The sequence below is a fragment of the Poecilia reticulata genome, linkage group LG5, assembly GCF_000633615.1.
Source record: "Poecilia reticulata strain Guanapo linkage group LG5, Guppy_female_1.0+MT, whole genome shotgun sequence".
Taxonomy (NCBI): Eukaryota; Metazoa; Chordata; class Actinopteri; order Cyprinodontiformes; family Poeciliidae; genus Poecilia; species Poecilia reticulata.
Window position 1 is genome coordinate 24,061,035 of NC_024335.1, and position 23,478 is coordinate 24,084,512.

Below are 23,478 nucleotides of genomic sequence, written 5' to 3' on the forward strand. Positions count from 1 at the left end.
TCGGACCTCCCTGGTTGATTGGAGGTCCGTCTTTCTTCGGACCTCCCTGTTTGATTGGAGGCCCATCTTTCCTCAGACTTCCCTGGTTGATTGGAGGTCTGTCTTTGTTCGGACCTCCCTGGTTGATTGGAGGTATGTCTATCCTTGGTCTCCTCTGTTTGTGGGGAGCCTTCTCTTTGCAGGGGGACCTCTGGTTGGATGGAGACTCTAGGATGGTTGTTTTCTAGAGCAAGTTTTAAGTCCACCTTCAGGTCCGCAACCTGACCCTGCAGAGCTTTCACCATTTCCTCCTGAGCCTTAAATTTGGAGGCTTGCTCAGAGTGACTTTTGAGCTGCTCCTCATATTTGAGTCTCACTYGGTATTCTTCCATCATTACTTCAATCAGACCTTTATTGTGGGAGGCGTATTTTACAGCCTCCCACTTGAAGTATTCCAGCTGTTGAAGAACGGTCTTGTCAGTTGTAACTTTGGTAGAGCAAGAATTCTGTTCACGATTGACTTGCAGGTGACGTTCTTTTTCCAACAGTTTTTGCAGTCTTTGAATCTCCTCCTGCTGGGATTTGACTTCAGCTTGACATGCAACCCTTCTGTCTCTTTCCTGATGGAGTTCGAAATTCTTTCTCTGCAGTTCTGTTTTAAGATCGTCTACCTGCTTTGTCAAATCTTTGACGTGTTGGCTAGTCTCTGCCACGTCTTCCACTGAGGGGGTGATCTTGAAGCCAGCAGAGGGTGTTGTTTCCTGCTTGACTTCCCAAGATGTTGGWCTCTCAAAGTCGCCGGAAGGACTTGATTCCCCCTGGATCTCTGATTCAACTTCCGGCTCAATGGGGCTGTCATCTTCAACAGGGAAAATGACAGCGTCGTAGTCGACTTGGATGTTGCGGTCTACTATGTCGACCCATGAAAGCTTAGCTGGAAAAGCTTCATGTTTGCAAACAATCTGTTGTTGCTTCATATTTGTATTCTAGTAACTTCTTGCTTCTCTGAACTTCGAGCGTGCTCTGAAGGGTGATCTGTCGCGATAGAACTGTGGAGCAGATCAGAGAAAATCCTGTCTGTCAGCTACATTCAAGAGAAAAATTCCCTTGTGATATCATAGAGGGATGACATCACTGCTGATGTCATTGATACCATTGGAACTGAACATTCTATCCACCTTCTTGAGAGGCTTACTGGGGAAACGATTATGGGTCTTACTTCTGGCGGCTAGTAAAAGTAGCAGTATTTCATTGTAATTTATAGGGTTTTTGGCTAATCTATATTCATGATAGAAGTTACATCTCGTTTGTCGGTTAATACACTGTGCAGCAAGGCAGTATATTAACATTAGCACAAATATTAGCATTTCGCTGCTCCCCATTAGCATTAGCCTTTTCCCTAAAAATAGCTTTTATCTATTTTTCTTATTTATTAGTCACACTTAGTATACTGAATGGAGGAAGAAAATGTAAAACAACATGCTAGTGACAGCATTTAGGCTAATGTTAGCAATTTGGYTCATTTTAACTTGTAWACTAATTTTAACAYACAGAATGGAGTAAGTCCATGTTACTGAACATGTTTGTGACTCTCCGCATGCTATTGAGTACATTGCAGCTTACTTTAGCATTGATGCTAATTTGTAGCATCAGACGGGCACACTTTGGCAGGCCCCATTTAAATTTCTTCAGAAATGTTCTAGTTTTATTATATAAGACAGACTGCAAGCCAAATTGCTGGAATCTTTCTGTGAGAGAAATACGTTGTGCTCATCAGGATGAATATGGTACTAATTATAAATAAAGGTAATCTGCTCTACATTATTCCACTGTAGATGTCGATAGTCTTTGCCAGTCTGTCAGCATGTGTTAACTCCATCTGTCTTTCACGTGCTCTCCTGACCTCAGCTCTCCAACTTTCTGTCTGCTTTCAGACATTTTCTCATAAAGTTCCCAAGAGTTAAAATGTTTTATGTTGTCCTGCTGACTCCCATAAACCACTGATTTTATCCTGTTGTATAGCCTCCCGTAGTTCTGTTAATCCGTCTGCATTACTCTGATGAAAAGGATGTTCTTGGCCTATAGCTATGCCCCACCTGACAAAAGCTGACACATTTACAGTTAATTCTGACAGATGTTGCCATAAGTTATAAGAGAGTATGATTTTTAAAAGGTAAAAGGAAACATTTTTTATGACTGGAAGAAGAGCGGGAATCTCATATCAACCATATATAGGAATCTGGCATCTGCCTTCCATATGAACAAAAACCAAAGACGGATCGAAAACATACGGGAAGAATACTTTAAGTTCCAATGCTATATTACTACTGAAAGCCAAAGAGATACGCATTGGTATGTGAAGGACCAGGATGGCTGGCTAATGGCAAATGACACAAATAGTGATTGTTTGCGCTGATTTCTAATGTGCACAATTAAAAAAATGGAGACGTTTGACTCAGTTTTGACAGTGTAATGAACTATTTGAATTTCAGTCATTATAAAAACTTTACTTTGTAACACTTAATCAAAGAGCACATTTGGTGCTTTATAGCAGATGTTTATTCACCTTATTCATTTCATCAGTTTGAAAGCACAGTCAGAGTTTCTGGTAATACATTTTTAATCCTAATTGAGGGTTCAACAACATCGAGGCGGTTTAATAGCTTTGCTGGTTTTGTGGCAGTGTGCACTCAAATCAGAGAGAATTACTTATTTCTTTTTATACCTTTTGTGCCATAATTGTTTGTATTTATTTGCTTATATTTGGACAGCAAAATAAGGTAATAGAGTTTGATTTTTGTTAACTCTTTAAGTGAAACTGAAATTTTCTAACAATTCTTGAGCCCTGATGTAATCATACATGTCTTGAAGTCATGGATTGAATTTATAGCTATTTAATATAATGCGGGTACAAAATCTCAACAAATTACAACATTTCTCAAGTCGCTTTGGATCAAGACAAGCAGATCTTAACTTAATTTTGTTGTGTTTATTCCAATAAAATCCAGTCATGTGGACAGATGACTGGATTTTATTGGAATAACCTGATGTATCGTTACATCAGGTTATTTCAGGTTATTTCAGACTGAATTTGAACCTTTAGTCAAATTCAGTCCGAAATAACCTGATGTAACGATACTGAATTCATGCCGCATATTGTGGAGAAGTAGGAGCCTAATCTAGAAATGAGAGCGTCTCATTTCTAGATTGTAATTTCTTAAATAGGAAGCACAAACAACGAGAGAGACAGCAGGATTGACAGACTTAAAACTGGATGGCTAGACAGCAGAATGACAACATTAGTATCTGCGAAAGAAAGCGACAGGCTTATAAATGCCTGGGAGGTGATTAGTGGAACCAGAAATGTGTCCCAATCAACACAACGAGCGACAGGTGTTAAGGGTGCCTGATGAATGATGTGAGAAAAATGAATCCATGTCACAGAAAAATTAGAAATATACAGACACAGAGGAACAATGAACAAAAAATGAAATAACAGCAATTTCAACTAAACACAAATAAATGCGTCAGAAAATAAAGCCACATTTATCAAGACTCAAAATACAAAACACAAATGTTGATATTGTTTCAGTCACAGTTTTTTCTTTTTTTTTGTCTTACTGCTAGCTTAGGAGTTGTTTGTACAGAAAAGCGCTGCATTATTAATGACAAAGACTGACAAAGTGTAACATGTCAATACGGCCTGGAGCTGAAGCTGACTGATGTAAATGTAGAGGATCTCTCTGATTGTCAGACAGAGCCGTAAAACCTGGTAACATGCTGCAATTAATAAGACTGGCAGACAGGATAACAAGAATCAGGCACAGACAGGAACAAGCAGACAGTGACACATAGCAGCTGAAGATCTGAAGATGATGCGAAACTAAATGACTTACAAGATTAAAAAGGAAATTCCAAAGCAACCAGAATAGCCCAACAATATGCAACAAATTTAATGGCGATGACTAACAAACTGAAGGATGACAATGAGTGTGATGCTTTTAAAGAAATTGTTGGTAGCGTTGCATAAAGCTCTTTTCCTCTTTCGTCTGTGCAGGCCGTGAAGATGTGGAGCTGGGTCTTCACTGCTGCTGTCCTGCTGTCCTCCATCACACTTGCTGACGCTCAGGGTAAAATCATTTGTCTTATTTTGATCCATTTCTAGATAATCAGCTTTATTTCTGATTTTCATCTTCACAACTTAAGTTTTTTTTGTCAACTTATTGATTATAATTTTGCTGCTTTTTGTACTTCTAGATCCTTTTATGTCTGAAGTTTTATCAAATTCTTGGCCTTTGAACTTGATCTGGCTTAAATGCCTACAAAAGCAATGAAATTTGAACTTTTTGAAAATTTGCTGAACTGTATGTAAACGGAAGTTTATGTGATTTTTTTTCTTACTGATGTAGTCTAGTTCATATAATCCTATATAAGACATCCTATATTTTGTAGATTTTAACCGATTTAACATTGTGTGGACTTCAAAAATCTATGAAATGTCCCTTTATCAGATTGCCCAAATCATAAGTCTTCTTCATTGTGTTGCCTGCGGATTTGTGGAAAAAGAAAGATATCCACAAAACAGATGGAAAAATCTAGGAAAATGATACTGGAAAAGTATAGAAATGTAAAACTAAACATTAAAAACCTAACAGCAGACCAAAGCTGCTCACTATTCTCTGTTATACATTTTAGATAATATAGAAGTGATCGTAAAAGCCACTGTCGGATCATGCTTGTTTGTCGGCTCCAGTGTTAAATACTTGACTTTTATGGAAATGACTGTCATAGTTTCTGTTTTAACACCACCTTTTGCAGACTTGACTGGGATCTGCTGAAACCTCTCAGACCCTCAGGCTAACCATCTGTCAATCACGACATATCCTCTTTTTTTAAAAGCAAAGTAACATTTCACAGAAAAAAAAAACATTTTTGTTTTGAAGTTTATAAGCAAAATAAAAAGAGACAATAAAGATGTTATTGTTTTTTTTTTTTTAACTCTGAGTGACTGGCTGTAATTTCCTTCTGTTTTTGGACCGGAGGCTACATGCCTTTGAACTACAAACCACCCAGTCTTACTCTCATGCAGATGAGTTGTTACACACTCATGGGGAAATCTATAAAGCATAGCAATCAGTTTTTCACCTGCAATTTGTTTTATTTCTGCACTGGACTCTCAAGGCTGTTTGCACAACATACATGCAGGAACAATTGCACTAATAAAAAGTCCAGCAGATGGAAGCAATTTGTTTGCACCATTTTTGTCATCAGATGGTAGCTGTTCTCTCTTTATCCACCAACATAATAGATGCAAAAGCAACAGACACAGACTAGACACATAGATGACTATATAGATCTATATAGTTTATTTTGAAAATTGTTCCAGTTTAGATTTATTCATTCATTTAATAATTATAGTAACTTTTACAACGTCAGAGCACGAAAAGGAACTTCTGTATAGATTGATCTTTCATGCATTTGGAAACAATTCACTAAAGTCAACATAAAATACATCTGTTAAAACATTCCACAGCATCTGCATTCCAAATTTTGAAAAAGTGACAGAATAATTGTTCTTAACACAATGTAGGCTTTGTATTGGATTTAATTTGCACAAATTTATTTCCAGAAACATCTGGTGTACGGTGATCACTTCCCTGACTTGCTTTATTTTGCATGTCCCTGCAAAACACAACCAGTTTTTGTTTTGGAAAACAAGGACTTGTTTGCTCGGGTTGTGGCATACATGAAAATGGATGAGGTTTTTCTTAAATGTGTGAAAAATGCCTAATTTATACGTGGCTGATTTATGCCAGTGTAAAGAGATGCTTTTTTTTTTTTTGCAACTATTTGTAGAATTGGAAACAGATGCAACCCAGTAATAGAAAACATTTAGCATCAGATAATTAATTTGCTCATCTACCCCATAGGGTTTTCATTTTGACACAGACATACAAAAATGTTTCATTATGTCTAAAGAAAGAGTGTATTACCTCACTCGATGCCCATTTTATTAGGTACACTTCGCTAGTATCAACTTGGAGCCTGGTTCGCCCTCAAAAAAATGCCAAATTACTTCTTTAGAAATATTAAACAAGATTTTGGACAACTCTGAAATCACAGCATCACACCGCTGCTGCAGATGAAGCTAAACTGTCCGTGGTGTGACTCTCCTCTTCCACCACATCCTAACTGCACTCATTTAGATCTGCTCTGTAGAGATCACTGGACTGCAGTGACTTCATCAGTATGGTCGGCGAATCAGCTTGAGATGATTTGAACTTTGTGACAGAAAAAGTTAGCCATCATCAGAAAATGGAAAAACTGCGGTCATGATGGAAGGATGAAATTATGATAGAATTTATGTCCAATTTTAATGGAATCCAGATCTTGCAGTTTTTATTTAAGTATCTGATGGCCTTTCAAATCAAATTTTTAGTGTGAAGGTAGTATAAAAAAATTAAACTGAAGGAACATCAGGTTTTATTTAACTTTAAGTAACATGAGCAATTATGACTGGCTATGTTGCAAAGAGTAACAAGAAAAAAAAGTGAAATTCTTAGTTTACTTGAGCTTCAGTAAATTATTGAAACTAAACAGCTGTTTTTGAAGAGAAGAGTCAGGCTGTGGCATAATTACCAATCAAGTGGACCGGAGGAAAAGACGCAGCCCTAATCCCAGGTAGCAACATACCAATTTAACGATTTACCGCACAAAAGCCTCACCCTCACATTATTCAACACAAAAGGAAGTTTTGAAACTAAATTTATGGACATGGAGAAAATGACACGTCACTGTTTCTCCTTCACTTTGCAGGCAGGTGTAATAACGTGCAGGCAGCAGACATCGTGTTCCTGATTGATGGGTCCTCCAGTATCGGCCGCGCAAACTTCCTGCAGGTGAAGGGCTTCATGGCTGGAATCGTAAAGCCTTTTGCCAGCTTTGTCAGCGAGTCGGGGATCCGGTTTGGGGCCGTGCAGTACAGCGATACCTCCAGGTGACTGACAGGACTAATAACTACCTCTTTTCTCTGCTTCATAAGCAGAATTACCTTATTATTGCTGTTGCTCTTTCTTCAGGGTGGAGTTCGCCTTTAACACACACCTGACAGGCACTGATGTTGTCAACGCGGTGCAGAATATGAACTACAAAGGTGGAAACACACTCACTGGAGCTGGTCTAAAGTATGTTTCTGATAACTTCTTCAACCCAGCCTCCGTCCGCGACGTCCCAAAGGTCAAACCACCACAGCTCTTAATTATCACGATTTACTTCACACTAGGGGCTGGTAGTTAATCCTACCTGCTGTTCCGTTTTCAGGTCACCATTCTGATCACTGATGGGAAGTCACAAGACCAAGTGCAGGAACCGGCTCAGAAGCTGCGGAGTCAGGGAGTGATTGTTTTTGCAGTTGGTATGTTTTTTTTTTTTTATATTTGCAGCCTTGTGGATTGGATGTCAGAATAAAGGGGTAAATATGAAATCATCTGCTTTCTTTGCCCAATTTAAAAATCATTTTAGGAATCAAGAGTGCAGACAGGAACGAACTGGCTCAGGTTTCCTCAAAACCCAGCAGTGATTTCACCTCGTTTGTTGGGGACTTCAAGCTGCTGAATACGCTTCTTCCTCTTGTTAGCCCTGGAGTGTGCTCGGCAGCAGGGGGAGTCTATGCAAGCGACGGTGTGTACGGAGGCCACAGCTCAACATCGCTGTATTGAAATATGACATATTCATATTACTTTTGCACATTTTCTTGCATTACAACCAGAGAGCTCAATGTATTTATTCAGATTTAATGGAATAGAGCAGCATAACATGACGTTGTTTTTTTTTTGGAAGGTTACTCATTTCAATTCTTTCCATTTAGCATCTGAAAAGTGCCGCATGCATTCATACTTAGCATTAATAAAGTACAGAGGTTTGTTGTTGTAACTTGGTAAAATGTGAAAAATTTCAAAGGTTATAAATACTTTTGCAATGCGTTGCACATGTGCATGTCACTTTGGACTGTATAGCATATTTATATTGATCCATGTCTCCCAACCCTTCTATCAGAGGCCTTTTCTGGTCCGTCTAATCTTCAGTTCACGGCACAAACGACTGATTCTCTCCGGTTTCGGTGGAGTCCTGCAGGAGGACCCGTGAGCGGCTATGCCATCCAGTATGTGCCGCTCTCCGGTCTGGGTCAGCCAATCATTGCAGAACTGCGCCAGGTGCGTCCAGGTGCTAGAGAATTTTATGTCGTGACTCGTGGAAAGATAAACCAGCACATGTATCTCAGCCCTGACTCAAGAAAAGCTTAATTGCAGTCTTGGGAGCCAAAGTCAATTGTGCTTTGCAAGAAAAACATGCGTTCAGGCGGAGTATAAACATGTCTAATGGGTGGATCCTCTTCATGTAGACGCTGTAGAGATTAAAGCGTGGTTGACTAAAATTTAGTGTTCCTGTCAGCTATTATATCGATGTAAAAATGACCTAGTTTAGGCTGCTTTCAGCCGCATTTTTTGCAAAACATCTGAATGAGGAATGACTACAAATAAGAGATGTGTCCTTCTCTACAGGAATCAGTCACGGCCAGTCAGAGGACTTTCACTGCACAAGATCTGAGGTCAGGAACAGATTACCTGGTGACTGTCATCGCCCAGTACCCCAACAGTGTTGGAGAGTCTGTTTCTGCAAAGCAGCGAACCAGTAAGAGCTGACGGCAGACACAAACCAGAAGGTGAAGACTAGAAAAACACTAGGAATACTTCTCCTCTCCTTCTTCTCTTCACACAGGGTCACTACCAGGAGTGTCCAGCCTTCGCTTGGTCCAGGCGGGCTACTTCTCCCTCTCCATCGAATGGGATCAGCCTTCAACTCCTGTGCAGGGCTACAGGCTCACCTATGGGCCACGAGGTCGGGCTCACTCGCATTTCTGTTATTGTTTCCTGTCACTCTTAGACATTCTGCCTCTGACCTACATTATGAATTTTACATTCCTCCTTTGTTTTGACGTTATCACGAAGCAATCTTAGCAGAGTGAAGGGTTACAGTCAAGTCGATACAGTAGTCAAAAACTGTCAACTTGTTGATGGCAAGTTGGAACCGTGTCAAGAATGCACAGGAGTTTGAGTAAAGCGTGATTAACGTTAGCTTCTCTTACTCTGAAGTGCCCTCAGGCACTGGCTGTAAGAGTTTGCACCGCTGCAGCCACGACCTAATTTATTCAATGCATTCGTCTTCAATAGGTGTGAAAAAGGCTAAGTTTAACTCTTTTTATAGACTGTGAACAATTAGTCATAAAATCCTTTCATTTCTGAGGACAGGGTGTGTCGAGAGGTTCTGATGATTACACAGTGATTCAGGAGGGGAAATTGCCCCCCTGAGGGAAGTTACGGCTTCTCCCACTGAACATGTGGCAGGAGTTGCCACTCTCACTCCTCCGCCAGAGGAATCTCATGTTCACCCTTCGACTCGCCAGGCAGATAGTCAAAAGTAATTACAGGACAAGTTTTTCACGGTTTATGTTTTAGGCTAACCTTTAAATTGAGTTAATTCGCCACCTGAAGCCCACTTACAGTAAAATGGATAAGCAAACTTAAGAATGGCGTTTTGTATGTGATTGCTGTGTAAGGGTATAGAGGAGACCTGCAGCTCCTCAGAGGTCAGAACTAAATCCTATTGAGATGCTGCAGTATGACCTTAAAGGGGACGTTCCAGTTCAGAGACTCTTGCGTTGATTGAAAAGTGGGACAGAATTAATCTATAGTTATGCAAATGACTTTTTGTCAGTCGTCACTGAGGCTGGATGGCGGCCGAGGGTGGGGCAAGCAGTTAGTAGGTGTTGTGAGCGACTAGTTTTCACAAACGGCCAGGTTGGTCTGTAAATCTTTTTCCTTTAAATAAATAAAATCATCATGTGAAAACAGATTTTCTTTGATATTAACAATTTTAGAGAAAGAACATATCAGTAAGGGGGAAATACTGTTTTAACCCACTAACATGACCTATAAAAGGCATTGCTGGGTAAAAGGTTACCTGATCTAAAGACCACACATACTGTACATTTCTGCTCCTGTAATTATGCTGGATGAAACGTTAAGCGTATTTTGAGATGCCTCCCAGACCAATAACAGTCCACTGTGCATCTTTTTGCCCTGTGCATTGACTAGGACAACCAGCGGCCCAGCTGCTGGAGCAGTCTCTGCCTGCAGACGCCTCCTCTGTCACCTTGGAGTCTCTTCAGCCCGACACAGAGTATGTCATCAACTTGTACCCTCTGTTCTCCAGAAACGGTGCATCCCCATCCGTCCTCAACGCTCGCACTTGTAAGTCCGTCACAACTGATGCTTTCATCAGTATATTTTAAGAAAACAGATTGGATCAATATTATGAGGTGTTATAAAGCATGTACTGTATCCTTTAGGCGGTAATACCTTTTAGTGGAACAGAAAATGATAGTAATCGTTTGTCTCCGATCGCTTCAGTGAGCCTGGAGGCTGTGCAGCAGTTAACAGTGGAGACGGTGTCTGAGGGCAGCATCCGTGTCAAATGGAGACGAGTCAGTGGTGCACAAGCATACCGTTTGGTATGGGGACCATTCACAGGTTAGAGTTTTTTTTCTAAAAATATTTTTCTTTAAAATCTTCCATTTTCAAAAATATTTATGCTTTGCTTTTCCACCAAGGTCGTAGCGTGGAGACTGTGGAGGTTGCTGGTGACACTGAGCTCTATACTTTGTCCAGCTTGCAGTCGGATACTGAGTACATTGTCACCATCATCCCGCTGTATGAGGGCAACACTGAGGGGCCCCGAGCCACAGCCAGATTCAAGATAGGTAGGAAGTGAGATGTTTGTCACTTTAAGCTTCTGGGGATTTTTACCCCCAATGGGGTAAAGGGGTAAAGGGGTATTTTTACCCCCCCTACATCCTAATCCCTCAAAACATGTTAAAATCAGCAATTAATTACAGCACTTTATGTGAGGCTAGATCTCTAAATGGCACATAGTAAAAAGCAGCAAAGTGGATATTTTCCTATTTTTCAGTTCCATTTCTTTAGAAAACAGTTCAGTTTCTTGTCTCTGGAGGTCAACAGGACCCTTCTTATTGATACTTCTGTGTCCATTATTTTACTATTACTGTGAGAATTTGCATTAGTGTGAGAATTTGCATCATTTTCCATTTGGTTATAATTTTGCTCAACGTCAGTATTAAGATCACCATAATGTTTGTAACCTCACACTTTAATTAGAGCGAAGGCTTAGTCACTGCTTTTTGTCCATGTTTGAAACTCAAAGCCAAAGCCTGAACAGAAGACCACATTTCTCACATTGCAGTAAATTCTAGTAGGTCTTCATCTTCTCTGAAAAGCTTTCACCTTTCAGATAAAAACAAAACATTTTTTGAGCATTATTCTTAGTTTTGCTGACGTGATGTAACCCATTAAGAATCCTCTTTGAAAAGGCGAATGCCCTCTGTTTTGACCGGTCAAAAACACAGACGGGGAAACGAGGAGGGAAAGAAAAGAAAACAGAAAAAAGATGGCCAAGAATCTCTCTGCCTGTTTGTCTCTCTTCTAAAAGTCAAACACGTGTTACTGTTTAGGTTGGACAGACACAAGCCTCACAGCCTTTCATGTGTGATTCCCATATGGTGCCACTTCAATGAGATGAAGCCACTGAGTCACTCCAGAGCTGCTGCTTTTCTGTACAGAGTGAAATACTGTCTGAAAACTGAAAAGGTTTCAGAAAGGACACGCACAGACAATTTGATATCCTCTACTTCTGTAATTGTAACTATATGTGTGAGCATGTTTGTCATTTTTGTGATGTTGCCTCGCGGGACCCTGGCGTTTGTTTTTATTGATTGGAAGAGAGCTTTAGGAAGAAAATAATGGCATGCTGCTTCCTCACTGTGCTTTCCTCAGAACGTCAAGAACAGCAGGTTCTCAGAGCAGTGACCACAGGACCCTCCTCAATCCGCCTCAACTGGAGACCGATCCGGTCCGCTCAAGGCTACCGCCTGGAGTGGAGAGCGGGAGAAGGTCGGATAAAAACGCAACATAATGGCTCAAATTTTTCCTTCTAATTCTGGTCCTGAAAACATACGGATAAGCAAGCATTTCTTTGAAAACATGTTGACAGTTTGAGAAGTTTAATGTTTTAAGTCAAAGTATCCAGGATCTTCATCCGAACTACATCAAAAATATGGAGTTTTGAAACTTTCAGATTCCATAGCTTTTCTCTAGTTTATTTTGAAAATTGTTCAAGTTTAACCTCCAGTCTCTAAATTGGTGTGTCTGTGCATGGTTGCTTGTCTTTTGTGACTATGTTGCCTATTTTTTTTTTACATTTTTATGTGAAAACCTGGATATCTTGTTGATTTCAAAGGCTTATTGTCAATTTAATACACCAGTTCTCAACAACCGAGTAAATACTAGTCTGAAAATTCAACACAGTGCAGAAGATGTACTGTCACAGTTGGATTTAGACACCCTAAACACTTCTCACTTTTTGTCCAGGACGAAGTAAATTTTAGATTCAGCTGAAGAATTGTAATTCTGCTCCCCCTTCTTAAGGAGAAATGATTGCATGTTAAGATACAATGCTGAGTCTAAAACCTCTAATGTTGCAATCTTGCTCTTTTCCACAGGAAGTCCTCTCCAGAGCCTGTCCTTTCCCCGAATCACCACCAGCTACGAGCTAACAGGTCTCCGACCAAACACTGAGTACATCTTCAAGCTGTACACGCTGTATGAAGGCCGTGAAGAAGCCACGCCTGTCTCCACTGAAAACATAGGTCAGTCAGCCATTGTAAACAGATTTCTGCTTAGTTTATAGGTCATAATCACGCTGGCGAGAAATGCCCTGCTATTTCAAGCTTTGAACTGCATGTCACGGATGATTGTTTCTCCGTTTCAGATGAGCAGCCAATAGGAAGCGTGTCCAACCTGAGAGTGGTGGAGTCACTGGGCAGCACAGTTCGAATTGGGTGGACAGGCGTGGCGGGGGCCACCCAGTACCGGATTGTTATCTTAAACAGCGAAGGTACGCTCAAATTTTATTTCTGCTTTTTGTTCTTTTTGTTACTTTTCATTGGTTAAGGAAAAAAGGATGGCCTTTGCTTCTCCCGGTGTCATGTCAGATGGAACAGAGTCGATCCAAGTTATTCCCGGAAATCAGACGACCCTTGACCTCAGAGATCTGACAGTGGGGGTGTCATACGGCGTCAGTGTCACTGCGCTGGTGAGGACGAACGAAGGAGAAACCGTCACCGTCTTCATCAAACCAGGTGAGCTGAACAGCGCATTTGAAATCACCTGAAAAGGTTTACAGGTGAAACACCTGCAAACCTTTGTTTTTTCTGCAGAGCTTGCTGCAGGCAGAGTGACCAATCTCAGAGCAACAAATGCAAACAGCCGGAGAATTCGCATCGCTTGGCAAGGTGTCACTGGTGCAACAGGATATAGAGTCACTTGGAGGCAAGGCAACAGTAAGTAAAGCTCTGTCCGTTTAAAGTAGATCCCAAAAGTATACAAACCCTTATAATCTTTGACATAAAGTGAGATAATTAGTCAATTTAAAACCTTTTTCCACCTAGTGCAACCTGTTAGATAACGCATCTGAAAAAAGCAAATCTCTGATAAAGGATATATTGGGGGGTGGGGATACGACAAATATCTGGTTGTATAAATGTGCACAAGTTATATTTTGTAACGTCTTATGATTGAATTTTAGCCTCTAGTCTTCTTTGGTACATGCTTCAGCCATCGTCATCTTGACAATATTTGACACCCTTAATAAAGTTGTTCATCTCTTTCAGATTGTGAGAACAGCTCATGTCCACATTCCTCTTTAAGTGAACCTGCAGAGTTTTGGTCAGATCTGGTTCTGGCCTCTGGCTACTAGGCCTTTCCATACCTTTAATTTTCCTCAGGAAGTCATTCTTTTGTTGATTTGGACGTCTGCTTTGGTTCACTTAAAAGCTACAAAGTCTTTGTCTACGGTTTCCCGGCAGGTATCTGAATGTTTTAGCTCAAATCTGAAAGCCTCATAGAACTAGTCATGATTTCATCCATCTTAACAAAGAGCACAGTTCCATCTGAACAAAACTTACTCCATACCATGATGCTGCTACTTCTTTGTTTCACTGTAGGTACGGTGTTCTTCGGGTAATGTGCAGAGTTGTTTTCGTGCCAAACATGCCTTTTGAAATAGCAAATTAAAACTTGAAGTTTAGCTTTATCTAATCATATGACTCTCATCCACAAGGCTTGGGAGACTTTACCCAGTTTTTAATATTTAATGTAGAAGAAAATGATTTTGTCTTCAACCATTTATTCCAACTTACAGACAATAATTGTTGTCGCATGTCACTGGTGTAGATTTATGGTCTTAAGTGGAAGGGAATAGTACTTTTCCTCTTGTTTCTTGATGTTTAGCCTTGCATCCAAAAGCCTTGCATCCTAAACATGGTAATAAATAAGTTTATAGGTTAGTGTTTGACTTAAGAAGAATCCTTTTAGATGGGAGATGAATCATCTTCAAGAAACAAGAGAAGAAGTCCAGTTACCTTCTACTTAAACTCTTAAAAGTCACATGTAGAACACTAGCGGTTCTTGTTGTAAAGTTTCGGTGTTACTAACATGGTCTTTCTAACCTCCTTGATAAGTTTTTAACTCAACCTTTTCATCAGGTATGGAGAAATGTCCAGTTTTTTCTCATATTTTTTTTTTATGTCACTATGGTTTCTGCATCCTTCTCCTGACTGATACCTTTATACAGCATGCTCTTTTCCTTTTCTTTCAGCTTTGGTTTTTATCTAAAAGATGCAAATGAGCAATTATGACAGAAATCAAATGGAAGGTGTGAACTCAAGACGAGGGAATGCTAAAATTAAATTGAAAGGTGCCTCAAAAATATGCTAATAATAAAACTTGGACTTTTAATCGGGTGTGTATGCTTTTGAGAGCCGTGAGATAGGCGTATATTTCATGATGTTCTACTGCAATATATTTTCATGTATTTTATAATCTTCTGTTCTTTGCAGTCGCAGAGCAGTCTCGTCTTCTGGGAGCAGAGTCTACTTTTTACACAATAGATGGCCTGCAGCCGGATGAGGGTGTGGTAATCGGTGTCGCCCCCATCGTTAATCAGCGTGTTGGCGAAGTCATCACTTTGTCTTCAAGGACAAATCCCTCTACTGGAGCGTTGTCTGGGCTTCGTGCCACTGAGGTTTTGTCACAGAGGATACGCATTACGTGGTCATCCTTTTCTCGAGCTACTGGGTACAAGATCGTTTGGAGCCATGAAGATGGTAAGAAGTGATTTGCTGTAGATACAGCAGTTATTAAAGGTTTATATGTTCAGTTCTTTACAAAAGTCTTCATGACCTCCCTCTGAAATTATGTGCTTCTTTACACATTTTAGAATCACAAAACTTTACGTGTTTCACTGGTATTTTACACGACAGATCAACAGAAAGCAAGACATAATTTTGAAGGGTAAGCAAAAATATAACATGGCTTTGCAAAAAGTTTTCTTTTTGCAAATAAAAATATGAATAGTGTGGCTTGTGTGTGTATTCAGCCATGGGAGATAGTAGATATTTGGAACAAAAAACATGGAGACGGGAGACTACTTTTTTTTCTCTCCCATTCATCTAGCAAAATAGCTCAACCTCTGTCACCGAGACCAACAGTGATGGATTAAGTTCTGGACTTTGACAGGACCATTCGAACACATAAATATGCTTTAATAAGGTGATCCTCCATCTTCCTACAAGTCTGACCTTATTCCCCATCTATGGTTTAAAAAAAAGCATACTCACAGCATGATGCTGCCACCACCATGTGCTGTGCGGTGCTATTTTCCAGCCACACATAGAGTTGTATATGTTGGCCAAGCACTTTTGTTTCTGTCGTTGGCCTCTTGGCTGCTTCAGTGATTAATGATCTCCCTGATAAACCTGTCAGTGTAGGTCAGAGGTCAGCATCATTTACAATCCAAAGAGCCTTTTTTTGCCCTCACTCCTACTAAATAAAATGTGTCTACAACCGTAAAACCTGCATGACCCTTTCGATAAAAAAATGACTTATTAGCCTTTCAGAATACCTATAATACTGAATTAGTTAGTTTTTTATAGTGAAATTATTAAGAATAACAATAATATTTTGTTTTAGAACAAATCCGAAGCTTTAAACTTTTCAAAAAAAGAAAGTCTGTTATTGAAGTTCTTAAAAATATTTGCATGAGAGTACAGAAAAACTGTTACCTTTAGATATAGACATACGTTTTATATTTTATAGATTTGTTTTCTTTTGTTGAAGAGCCACAAGTATAATGGGGGGAAATTCCTGCTATTCCGTGCAAAGGGAGATATTATATTAGATAGGTACTAGATACTATTATTAGATTTCCCCATAACTTTCTCCTTGACCTGTCTGCTGTGTTCCTTGGTCTTCATGATGCCGTTTGTTCACTAATGTTTTCCAACAGACGTCTGATCCCTTTAGTGAACAGCTATTGTTATACTGAGGTTGAATTGGACACATGTTGACTCTGTTTACTGATTACGGGAAATTTGAAAGCAATTTACTGCCCTGGATTTGATTTAAGGGTATCAGAGTAAAGGGGGATTGGGGCAAATGTATCACACATAAAAAAAAAAGTACTGAGAAGTTTAATGTTGACACTTTCTGTATCTCCATGCAGGAACTGAAACAACACAAACCGTAGCTGCTGATGTCTCCTCCTACACCATAGACGGCCTTCGACCTAACTCGGCTTACACTGTGCAGGTTTCTGCTCTCGTTGGCTCTCGAGAAGGAAGTCCAGCTGTCCTCAGCGTTAGAACAGGTATCTCGTTTGTTTTCTCCTTAGCTAATGTTGTTGCTTTTAGCAATGCCCCTGCTGAAAGTGGGGGGGGGGGGATGGGAACAAAGTTTGAAATGTTTCTGTCCTGACAGAATCCGATCAGTCGGTTGTGGGAACTGTGACGTCGCTTAAAGTCCAGGAAGCCCGAGGGGAAGCGGTGCGGGTCTCCTGGGTCGGTGTGCAGGGAGCAACAGCTTATCGCATCATTTGGAGAAGAGTCGACGGTGAGCTAGTTTGTGTTTGTCCGTCTGTTTTCTGTCGTGCTGCTGTGTTCTCGTCTGCCTCGCTGATCTGCTGCAGAAAAGTCCATCTTTCTGCCTCTTTTTGCAATAAAATCATTGTTCGATCTCAGATCAGACCGACAACCTATCCATGTTTAAATTTAACACTTCAACCAAACTGTTTCAATAGTTTTGTCTTCAACTTTAGATTCCTACAGCTCGTTGCCTCCATGTCGGTGTGATTTCCAGCACACCCTTCTGAATGAAACCAATTTGTTTTTAATATAAATTCATGGGAATGTGAATAAAAATTTGATTTTCATGCAAAGAAGGTCTTCTTTTCACACAACTTTCTGCTGCTGTAGGTGGGGAAGAGCGGAGCCAGCTGGTGGGCCGGGATGTGAGTTCCATGGATCTGGACCAGCTCGACCCTGGAGTTCAGTACGAGGTTCAGGTCATCGCTTTAGTTGAAAACAGGGAAGGGTCGCCCGTTTCCGTCAGAGTCACCACACGTGAGCCCTGCGTTTTACTGTCGGATACGTCGTATGGTGAAGCATGTTGGCGTTGGGTTGTGATCTTGTGTGTTCTCCATTTGCACAGCTGGTTATGTCACCCCAGCCCCCACACTACCAACCACAACTTTACGAGCGACCGAGGTTAACGCGGACTCTGTGCGGCTGGGCTGGGCTCTCCTTAAAGGCGCCACAGGATATATTCTTCGCTGGAAAGAGGAGACAGGTGAAGAAAAGGAAGTCACGATTTACACTGTACAGCCAAACTCTGTCAATAACCGTTTCATCATTTTAAATATAAATATTTGTCAGATGTCGGCCGGGGCCTGTCCGTCACGCTGCCTGTGTCGTCCAGCTCGTACCTGGTGACCGGGCTGCGTTTGGGCCGCAGATACAGATTCACCATCCAGCCCACCTTCGCAGGCAGAGTTTCACCTGAGACTTTTGTAGATGAACGCACCGGTAATGCACCATCATCGCGTTAAAAAGCCTCATAAGCAGGGAGCATTTGGCCATTGTTGCGAACCGTTTTCTCTGCAGTGTGTCTGGGTGGACGTCTTGACGTGGTGTTTCTTGTGCCGACGTCCACCGATCGGTCTGACCTGGTGAGACCTCTGCAGGACATTGTCACCAGTGCAGCAGGGTCGCTCGCAGCTATTGGGCCCCAAGACTCGCAGGTACATTTCACTCTCAAAAGAGAGAAAAGTAGGTAAAAATGCTGATAGATTATTATTTATTAAATTGGACAATAATCTGGTTTTTGTAGGTTGGGGTGGTCGTGTACAGCTTTAGACCCAAAATCTGGTTCCTGCTCAATCGTCATTCGAGATTCGACACGCTGCTCCAAGAGATCCAGTCTACACCCTTTGATGAAAGCCCAGGGAATAACATTGGTCTGTTTTTTTTATTTATTTGTATTTTTTTAAAGAATCATCTGTTTTAAGCAGTTGATATTGTGTGGCGGTGTGCAGTGGCAACATTAACTGTGTTACTCTTCAGGTGAGGCGGTGACGTTCACCCGGCAGTACCTGCTGACCCCTTCAGCTGGACGGAGACCCAGGGTGCCCGGGGCGGTCGTGATCATTGCTGACAGAAAGTCTGTGGACAACCTGACCCTCGCAGCCAGCGGTCTGAGAGATGCAGGTGTGAGGGACTGAAACCGTGAACATGTGATGAGTGACACCGACATCACTCTGGTTAGATGAAATCACTGCTAAGCATTTGGATAATTTGATCCCTTTCCTAAATTAAATATATTTTTCAGTTGTGTCCTTCATAATCCATAAGAATTAAAACAAACATTATGCAAAACTTTAAGAATAAAAAGTCAGAGTTATAAATATCAAATCAAATTAAGTTTATTTGCAAAGCACCTTTCAGCAACAAGGCATTTCAAAGTGCTTTACATCATAAAAACACACAAATACAAAGTCATAGAAACAGTCGACAATTGAAGCGTTTCATTTTGCCATTGTTAGACATCAGATTGTTGAATAACGTTTCATTGATTATGTTTCAAAACCAACTCCACCCACGGTTTTTGAGTCTAGATTTAAAGGCACTCAGTGTTTCGGCTGTTTTTCAGTTTTCTGGAGGCTTGTTCCTGATTGTAACAAACTTCATTATAAAAAAAGTCATTCAGAGAATCAGTCTTTCTAAAGTATTAATAACCCCTTGAACTTTTGAATATTTTAAACAGTTGTGTGTGTTTTTTGGGGGATTTTGTAACAAAGTAATGCAAATAGATGGAAAAATACCAACAATCCTGTTTACAAATACAAATCTGAAATGTGTGGCATGCACTCGTATTCACCTACATTTATTCAGATACTCATATTTCAGCTCCAGTGAACCAAATCTAGGCTCAAGTTGTTCTTTAAAAACAAAAGTAATAAACATCTCAAGTGGTCTGAAAACAAACCCACATATCATTTTTCTTCCACTTAATAGTCATATGATCCTTTTTTTGTAATAGAAGATAAATTACCAATAAAAAACATTGAAGTTTGTGGTAAAAAGAGACTAGATCTGAGAGGCACTGTAGAAATTATTTATCTTTTTTTCTCATTTCAGTGACATACATTTTCATTTTCTTTTTGACTTCCAAATAATCCAGGTCCGTGGTCTTTTAGAGCTACTTTGTGGATTATTTATTTTAGGTTGCCTGAAAAGTTCTAGTGGTCATACTCTCCTAACTGTGTTGCCATGTTTTTGTGACTCTGTGACATGTGGGTGCTGTGTGATCGTTCAGGCTACATAATGTGTAATAAACAGGGAAGCTAATTTTTCACAAATCAACTTCCCTGAGATATAAAAAAAAAAACTCAGTGTGAAAAATATCTGCTCCACTTTATCTATGTTGCAGAGATGCTTCACTTGACATGAATCTTCACATATGTGTTTGCATGCAAGGTGTGACCGTGCTAGCTGTGGGAATAGGCCAAGCCGACACAGAGGAGCTGCGGCGGGCTGTGACGGACCGAAGCCCACAGAACGTCCTGTACGCCGGTAACGCAGAACGACTCAACACTCTGCACCCTGATCTGGCCGACTTGCTTTGTGGAATTGCCAGAATCCCAGAGGTGAGTCTGTTGATTCACGGACCACATTGGTTTTGGACAGACAAAAGCTTGAAATTCTCTTTGGGGTTTATTAGCGAGTAATGGTGGGGATAGATCGATGGATAGGGGCTTTGTCTGTGGTAATGCAAGTGCTACTCTTGGCTGTCGTGGGTTTTTTTTTTTTAAAGAGCTGAGATTGAAAAAAAATATCAAACTGAACCCTCTAGAGTCCTCTCCTAATATTTTGAGAAACAGATCAGCACTTATAATCCTGAATACAGGAGGGTTAAATTTCCTCTGTGTGACTGGACTTATCTTGATGAAGACAGTAGTAGCTAGTAGCTAGTAGCCCTGCCGGACCACTGGAGGTGGAGAAACAGCATGAGAAATATTTGTAAGCTCACTTACGGTCACTTAGGTTCAAATTTGAGCATTGTTTAGCCCCCCCTAGTATTGTTGCTGACTATGTCCATCCCTTTATCACCATGGTATACCTATCTTCTTATGGCTGCTTGCAGCAGAATAACGCACCAGGTCATAAAGCTTAAATAATTTAAAACTAGTTTATTGAAAAATGGCAGCGAGTTTATTGGCCTCCATGAATCTTTTATCCTTTTTCTCAAATTTTAGAAGAATGCTTCTGATACCTTGCTGAATCGGTGCTATCAGTGCCAAACTTGTTCTAGCTTGATTTAACTCATAAAGTGAGCAGCAAGAGGAGCATATTGGCACCTTTCAGTGTCCAACAATGAGCCTGAGTGTTACTTTGGGTAGAGAGAGATGTCTGGATTTAGATCTGGTCCCGGTTCAACCTGATCTCAGTTAAATGAAAGTCAGTGGATCATTTGATGAATATTTAATTCCACCTAAAGGTTTCCTTTGATTTGTTCAGGTCACTCCAGGTACAGAGCAGTGTACTGTACAGTGTCCTCGGGTAAGTCGGTTTTATGCCATTGTAATCCAAAACATGTATCAACTCAATCCTTTCCATCCAGGATAAATGAAACTTACTGATGCCTTTTTCCTTATTACGGATTTTATTCATTTATGCCTTTTAGGGTGAGAAGGGAGAGCGTGGTGAGACGGTAAAAATTTACAACTTCTTTCTCCTTTTAACATCTTTCAAACTTATTAGAAAGTTGTGTTCTTAATCAAATAACATTTATTAGGTTTTAGCCAGTTTTTGAGTGTCATTTGTGACTTTTTTCATCCGCAAACCCCCCCCCCAAAAAAACATCAGTAAATGTTAAGGTGCCTCTTTCTGCTTTGTGCCACAGGGTGCAAGAGGCAGAGATGGTGCAGATGGACGCAAGGGCGAGCCTGTGAGTCAGACAGACCAGCCATTTTGACAATCCGTTGTGGAATAACGTACAGTTTTATATTTTAAGCTAACATGCTGCGTGTCCCCTAATGTCACGATGCAGGGTCGTGATGGTTTGCCTGGGAGGGAAGGTCCGAGAGGTCCTGAAGGACGTCCAGGAACACCAGGACCATCGAGTCCTATTGACCCTTCTGAGCGGATAAAAGGGGAGAAGGGGGAGAGGGTGAGTGCAGCTGAGTTCATGCCAACATGATCAAAAGAAAACCGTCAAAGAAGCGTTTCTACATTTTCATCTTTTAGGGCTTTCCTGGAGTGGATGGAAATCCAGGATTACCAGGAAGACCAGGAGCTCCTGGAAATGCAGGTGTTCCGGTGAGTAGAGCTACTGGAACCCATTGATTGATTTTTTTTTGTTGTTGTTGTTGGTTTTAGTTTAACAATAAAAACAACTTTTTGTCGACCTTTAGGGCTCCCAGGGTCTCCCCGGGGTCAGAGGAAGCCCAGTGAGTAACACGCTGACCCTCAAGCTACCAGGTGTATGTCAAAACTCAGCCCTGTGTTGTTGTCCTGCTTTAGGGCGAACCAGGAGGACAAGGCACGCTGGGGTCAAAGGGTGATAAAGGCGAAAGGGTGAGCTTGAACCTTATTTCAAATTTCACAAAGAAAAACGTTCCTTCGGTACAAACGAAAGCCGAGACCAAAGCGATGTATGAGGTGTTTTATACATTATGTGGTTTGGTGATGTTTCAGGGTGAGCCGGGTTCCTCTGTGCCTGGTGGGGGTCTTCCAGGGAGGAAGGGAGAGCCAGGCATCCCAGGAATACCAGTAAGAACCTATAGAGCTGCGAAATCGAGATAAAGATGAAAAAAAAAGTGACAAAATACATATTTTTACTGTATTTTGTGTAGTAGATAAAAAGTTCCACATTTAAAACACTCATCTTTTATTGATAACGTCATGTCTGATTTCTATGGAGGGGTGGAGAAAGACTCCTGAAGGTGTCACAGATCTCGTTAGGGAAACCCAGTAATTTTCTGGATCTCATATGAAGGGTAATCCAGGTCGACCAGGTAGCGACGGAGCCAAGGGAGACCCCGGAGTTCCAGGCCGGTCGGGTCAGGACGGTCGCCCAGGAATCCCAGGAACGCCGGGACTTTCCATTAAGGTTTGGCTCTTCCACAGCTTCTCTGCAAATTGAATAATTATAATTGATTTACCAGGGCAAAAGGGGAATGAATACAAATGCCTGCCACACTTTTCAGATTCCCTAAATGATGTTTCATTCTCCTTTTGTGCCACAACAACCTCTAAGTTCATTATTTTGACCTGTCACATAAAATCCCAATAGAATAGACTGAAATCTGTCACTGCCACATGTCAAAATGTAAATGAAGCTGAAAGGGTGCTAATACATTTTCAAGGTCCTGCTTGGTAATTAACATGAATGAAAAATAACAAATCGGAGAGCCACACGTTGGTTCTTTATTCCTCTTTGAATTAGATTATTGTTAGTAAAGTAGAGCTGCTGTGTTCATAATAACTCACATGGTGGTGACATTGAGTTACATGCAGAGAAAGCATCACAGGCGAGGCTCAAATTTACCTTTGCCTGTTCCTGTGGATGAATGCTTTCTGCAATTTTTTACCGTATTTGATTTGACCGGCTCAGTGAGTTCTGTTTCATTCCTTGCATGCATATTTGAAAACATCTTTTTTTTCTTTTCTTACCAGTAAAATGAATAATAATATTAATAATATGATCTTAGGATATATTTTTAGCTTATTCTTAGTTACGTGTAGATCAGACTCATTAGCTGTTGTAAAGGATATGACTGAATCCATGCACTGATTATAACCACTCCACAGGATTCCTGTAGCACCTTATTATGCTTTTCACAATGCAGCGTACATTATTTTATCACAACTGGAGCCAGGCTGCCACAGACGTTCATTTTTTGTTGCTCCTGTTGAACAATGCTGCCAGATTAGAAGCAGAAGATGCCATTTATACCATCTAGATTTCTCTG

At 40.7% G+C, this 23,478-nt stretch overlaps 1 protein-coding gene across 1 annotated transcript in view; it reads left to right on the forward strand.

The window, feature by feature from the left end:
* col7a1 (collagen, type VII, alpha 1) overlaps positions 1-23,478 on the forward strand; it is a 76,974-nt gene that overhangs the window by 9,452 nt on the left and 44,044 nt on the right. Inside the window, exons 2-36 of the mRNA XM_017305020.1 lie at positions 4,037-4,109; positions 6,796-6,976; positions 7,059-7,215; positions 7,300-7,393; positions 7,501-7,659; positions 8,035-8,192; positions 8,541-8,670; positions 8,758-8,877; positions 10,134-10,289; positions 10,449-10,568; positions 10,649-10,798; positions 11,889-12,005; positions 12,614-12,760; positions 12,883-13,008; positions 13,106-13,252; positions 13,331-13,453; positions 15,011-15,277; positions 16,675-16,818; positions 16,929-17,060; positions 17,423-17,569; positions 17,658-17,795; positions 17,882-18,031; positions 18,110-18,246; positions 18,336-18,462; positions 18,569-18,712; positions 19,982-20,151; positions 21,023-21,064; positions 21,189-21,215; positions 21,408-21,452; positions 21,555-21,674; positions 21,752-21,823; positions 21,919-21,954; positions 22,028-22,081; positions 22,202-22,276; positions 22,503-22,616. Of these exons, the coding sequence (XP_017160509.1) occupies positions 4,046-4,109; positions 6,796-6,976; positions 7,059-7,215; positions 7,300-7,393; positions 7,501-7,659; positions 8,035-8,192; positions 8,541-8,670; positions 8,758-8,877; positions 10,134-10,289; positions 10,449-10,568; positions 10,649-10,798; positions 11,889-12,005; positions 12,614-12,760; positions 12,883-13,008; positions 13,106-13,252; positions 13,331-13,453; positions 15,011-15,277; positions 16,675-16,818; positions 16,929-17,060; positions 17,423-17,569; positions 17,658-17,795; positions 17,882-18,031; positions 18,110-18,246; positions 18,336-18,462; positions 18,569-18,712; positions 19,982-20,151; positions 21,023-21,064; positions 21,189-21,215; positions 21,408-21,452; positions 21,555-21,674; positions 21,752-21,823; positions 21,919-21,954; positions 22,028-22,081; positions 22,202-22,276; positions 22,503-22,616 (4,290 nt within the window). The 5' untranslated portion in view covers positions 4,037-4,045. The remainder of the gene's footprint in view (positions 1-4,036; positions 4,110-6,795; positions 6,977-7,058; positions 7,216-7,299; positions 7,394-7,500; positions 7,660-8,034; positions 8,193-8,540; positions 8,671-8,757; positions 8,878-10,133; positions 10,290-10,448; positions 10,569-10,648; positions 10,799-11,888; positions 12,006-12,613; positions 12,761-12,882; positions 13,009-13,105; positions 13,253-13,330; positions 13,454-15,010; positions 15,278-16,674; positions 16,819-16,928; positions 17,061-17,422; positions 17,570-17,657; positions 17,796-17,881; positions 18,032-18,109; positions 18,247-18,335; positions 18,463-18,568; positions 18,713-19,981; positions 20,152-21,022; positions 21,065-21,188; positions 21,216-21,407; positions 21,453-21,554; positions 21,675-21,751; positions 21,824-21,918; positions 21,955-22,027; positions 22,082-22,201; positions 22,277-22,502; positions 22,617-23,478) is intronic.